Source organism: Rana temporaria, chromosome 13 (assembly GCF_905171775.1).
Source record: "Rana temporaria chromosome 13, aRanTem1.1, whole genome shotgun sequence".
NCBI lineage: Eukaryota > Metazoa > Chordata > Amphibia > Anura > Ranidae > Rana > Rana temporaria.
Genome location: NC_053501.1, coordinates 44,886,797 through 44,891,796, shown reverse-complemented (window position 1 = coordinate 44,891,796; position 5,000 = coordinate 44,886,797). Strand labels below are relative to the sequence as shown.

Genomic DNA, 5,000 nt, shown 5'->3' with positions numbered 1-5,000 from the left:
TACCTATAGGTCTGCTCACATACATAAGAATTTGTACCTATAGTTCTTCTCACATACATAAAAATTTGTACCTATAGTTCTGTTCCCATACATAAGAATTTGTACCTATAGTTCTGCTCACATACAGAAGTGTTTGTACCTATAGTTCTGCTCACATACATAAGAATATGTACCTATAGGTCTGCTCACATACATAAGAATTTGTACCTGTAGTTCTGTTCCCATACATAAGAATTTGTACCTGTAGTTCTGTTCCCATACATAAGAATTTGTACCTGTAGTTCTGTTCCCATACATAAGAATGTGTACCTATAGTTCTGTTCCCATACATAAAAATTTGTACCTATAGTTCTGCTCACATACATAAGAATGGGTCAGTCTCGGGTAATTTTTTTGGGGATAAGGATTATTTAATTTTGCCCCTGCTAATCGCAATGTCCTCATAAACTATAATAATATGATATGAGATATTGTACCCTCTTCAGTACGTATAAATCCAGTGTCTGGGGCTGTAATACCGAGCCTCGGTGCTGTAAGTAGGTGAGCACCTTTCCCCATACAGGTATGTCATTGCTAATCACATGAGGCTCATATGTCACAGCACATGGTAACTCCTAATTTTATGCCTGGGGATAATCCAATTACACCAACAGACAATCTCCAACGTCCCCTTTGTGATCACACTTCAAGCTTTCTCTGCTTTCATTTAGCTGATATTTGAGCTATTTTGGGGCTAATTCAAAGGGCTGGGCTCAGAGACCTGATCTAGCAGCTGATCATCCGCTAAAATGACATTTTTTTTTTAATCTTACCACCCACGTCTGTCTGTTAGTCGGCCCCGACGGCCCTCTAAACTTTCTACATGAACATCTGGGCATTTCTCTGCCAATCTTCTGTGGCCATCACTATAAAAAATATACACCGCATAACCATTGTTTTTAAAACCACTGGATTGGTATCTATATTCCACATAAATTACCAGAGATTCCTTTTATTAATTATAAACATTGTTCACCATTGTAGACTTCAGTCTATAGTAAAGCTTACTTTATTAATTAGGTACCATTGTCCCCTATACAGATTTCAGTCTATAGTATACTATAGTCTGTAGGATACTTTATAATTAGATTCCATTTCTCGCCATAGAGATTTCTATGGTATATTATGGTATGTAGCATACTTTATTATAGATACCAATGCCTCAAGTACAGATTTTGGTCTATAGTATACTATATAGTAAAAACGTACTTTATTATTTAGAGACCAATGCCTCCTATACAGATTGTGGTCTATAGTATACTATATATTATTTAGCTTACTTTATTAATTAGAGACCAATGCCTCAAGTACAGATTTTGGTCTATAGTATACTATATAGTATTTAGCTTACTTTATTATTTAGATACCAATGCCTCCTATACAGATTGTGGTCTATAGTATTTAGCTTACTTTATTATTTAGATACCAATGCCTCAAGTACAGATTTTGGTCTATAGTATACTATATAGTAATAACTTACTTTATTATTTAGATATCAATGCCTCCTATACAGATTGTGGTCTATAGTATACTATATAGTATTTAGCTTACTTTATTATTTAGATACCAATACCTTCTATACAGATTTTGGTCTATAGTATACTATATAGTAATAGCTTACTTTATTATTTAGATACCAATGCCTCCTATACAGATTTTGGACTATAGTATACTATATAACATGTAGCTTACTTTATTATTTAGATACCAATGCCTACTATACAGATTTTGGACTATAGTATACTATAGTATGTAGCTTAATTTAGTAAGTTTCCCCCACACAGACTTCAGTCTATATAGTCTGTAGGATATTTTATAATTGGATTCCATTTCTCCCCATACAGGTTTGAGTTTATAGCATACTATAGCCTGTATTATAATTTATTAATTATAAAGAATGTTCCCCCTTACAGATTTAGGTCTATAGTGTTCTATAATGTGCAACGTACTTTGCTTAGTTGGATGCCATTGTTCCTCTATACAGATTTTTAGTGTATATTTTATATGTAGCATACTTTAATAAATAGATGCCATTGCCCCCTTTACAGATTCGACATTATGGTCTGTCGCATACTTATTTAGACAAATTTGTGCTACCCCCCCCCCCCCCAACCGATTTTAGTCTTTAGTATGTAGCACACTTTCTTTATTAATTAGATGCCATTGCCTCCGCCCCATACAGATTGAAATCTATAGTACACTATAGTCTATAGCATACTTTATTAATTAGAGACTATTGTCCCACGTACATATTTTAGTATACGATATACTGTTTATGCTAAGTGAACTACAATAGGACATTCATTCAGTTGTACCACAAAGTGAACAATGTCTAATGAACATTGCCTTGAAGTAGGGAGATTACATTGTAAATTCTGGAATTGGCTAACAATAGGACATTGAATGCATATAAGTATTGTTTGGGGAAGGTGGCATGTAGGTAACTGGATCTTCTTCTAGCTCAGGGAAAATGCAGTAAGTTGGCCATTCACTTTATTTTGGCTATTGAGTGTAAATATATTCCTGCTACAGTTATAACATGGGACGTCTGGGCACCTGTGTGTACTTAGAGGTCCTTAATACATTTTACATATTAGAACAGGTTCAAGATTAGCATCAATATTCATCAACTGTTTCTGAAATCGAAAAATGCTATAGAATCCATAATGACTCCTAATCACTAATCAGTCCATAACATTATATACTAGGTTGTAGCAATAACATATGTACAGAAACAGTGCAAACATTTGTCAACTACTTTCTCATACATGTATTAAATGGGTACATTTTTATATTTTGCTAAAGGATGATGATTAAAGGGACAAGAGAATTTGGATAAAACAAGCCTTTTATGGGACGTTTTGCTAAAAGATAATTTTATTCTGATCCAAAGGGACAGACGATTGAAGTATACTTTTTTCAGTGATGAGGATCAGATGCTTTAGTAAAGTACAGGTTGATTAGTCTAAAATATATTCCTTCAAGAAATCAGCTGCTTGAAATTGTAGCTGATTTATGTTACTATTATATAACTTACTTTTATTGAAGGTTCTTATTTTTTAGTAATGCACAAGTGACAGTCAAATACTTTAATGACAATAAAATAGAATAAGTGACCAACTACAATATATTAGTGATTTATATCATATTGACTATATATCTTGATTCCGATTGACCCATGTGAATTGACTTCAACTCAATTTTGGGGGTGCAAAGTTGGTATTAGATCGTCCTGGGTCGAGGATTGTTCTGAACTGTGTGGGGCAGGTACATGGGCCAAGGAGGAATTGCAGGTGTTGTTCTGGAAAGAGAAAATAAAAAATCCTGATTATCTAAATGTTTCTGTCAATCTTTGTATTAAAAAAGCATAAAATGTCTGATAAAAATGAAATAATAATAATTATTTGTAGTATTATTATTATTATTATTATTATTATTATTATTATTATTATTATTACAGTGATAAAAGTGCTTTTCTCCCTAAAATGACACATATCTGAAATCCCCACCTCAGAATTTCAGTACTATAGTAACTGATCTTCTGTGTGATCTTCTGTGGCACTAGAAGTCTATACTGTGACTTGTCACACACTTTCTGGCGACAATCCCTTCTGAAAGAAGTAACAGAATCAGTTTTTGCTCTAGTCTAGCCAGGCAATTTATGTGGCCATAAAAAAAATGATAAAATACATTTCCCCTGAGCGTGATTGATATTTGAAGACCCTACAAGGTCCTGGTAGCAACCTACAATAAGCATTGATAAGCCACCAGCAAAGTGAGCAAAACACAGAAATGTCTGGTTGTTATATTATGTTGCAGTGTGGATTCTAATTGCTGTATATCTCCCCAGGTTTATAACTCTGTCCCGGTCAACAACATGGCTCAAGGGTTGGCCCCCATGAACACCTACATGACCATGAACACCATGAGCTCCAGCAACAACATCACCCCAAGCTCCTTCAACATGTCCTATGCCAACTCAGGGCTAGGAGCTGGCTTGAGCCCAGGTGGCATGTCAGGAATGGGTGCTGCTGGTTCTAGTGCTATGAATGGAATGACATCTGGAGTGGCACCTATGGGCAGCGCCTTGAGCCCAGGCAACATGAACGCCATGTCTGCCCAGCAAGCTTCCATGAACAGTTTGAGTCCTTATTCCAGTATGAACTCAGGAATGAGCCCCATGGCATATGCCCCCTCCAATATCAACAGGACCAGAGAGACTAAGACCTTCCGGAGAAGTTACCCCCATGCTAAGCCCCCTTACTCATACATTTCATTGATCACCATGGCCATCCAGCAGGCTCCCAGCAAGATGTTGACCCTCAGTGAGATCTACCAATGGATCATGGACCTTTTCCCTTACTACAGGCAGAACCAGCAGAGGTGGCAGAACTCCATCAGGCACTCTCTGTCCTTCAACGACTGCTTCGTGAAGGTGGCCAGGTCTCCAGATAAGCCTGGCAAAGGATCTTACTGGACTCTGCACCCCGATTCCGGGAACATGTTTGAGAATGGCTGCTACCTCCGCAGGCAAAAGCGCTTTAAATGCGAGAAGACCCAAGGGGGCAAAGGAGGCCATGATGGCAGGAAGGATCAATCAGATTCCTCATCACCTTTACACCGAGGACATGGAAAGTCCAGCCAGATGGACAGCAGTTCCTCCATGTCCAACCATTCCAATAGCCCCCAATCCTTAGACCACAATGGTTCTACTGGAGACCTGAAACCCCAGGTGTCAGGCAATGGTGGCCCATCTCCTTTATCTTCTCACCCGGCTCACACATCTCACTCTTTAGTACATGAGTCCCACATCCACATGAAAGGAGATCCCCACTATTCCTTTAACCACCCGTTCTCCATCAACAACCTGATGTCTTCATCTGAGCAACAACACAAACTGGACTTCAAGGCTTATGAACAGGCTCTGCAGCAGTATTCCTCCTATGGGGGTTCCCTTCCTG

The 5,000-nt window shown here is 37.6% G+C and overlaps 1 protein-coding gene across 1 annotated transcript in view; it reads left to right on the top strand.

Moving 5' to 3' along the window:
- FOXA1 (forkhead box A1) overlaps nucleotides 1-5,000 on the top strand; it is a 7,162-nt gene that overhangs the window by 1,490 nt on the left and 672 nt on the right. Inside the window, exon 2 of the mRNA XM_040333856.1 lies at nucleotides 3,890-5,000. This exon is cut by the window's right edge and continues 672 nt beyond it. Coding sequence (XP_040189790.1) covers nucleotides 3,890-5,000 — 1,111 coding nt within the window. The remainder of the gene's footprint in view (nucleotides 1-3,889) is intronic.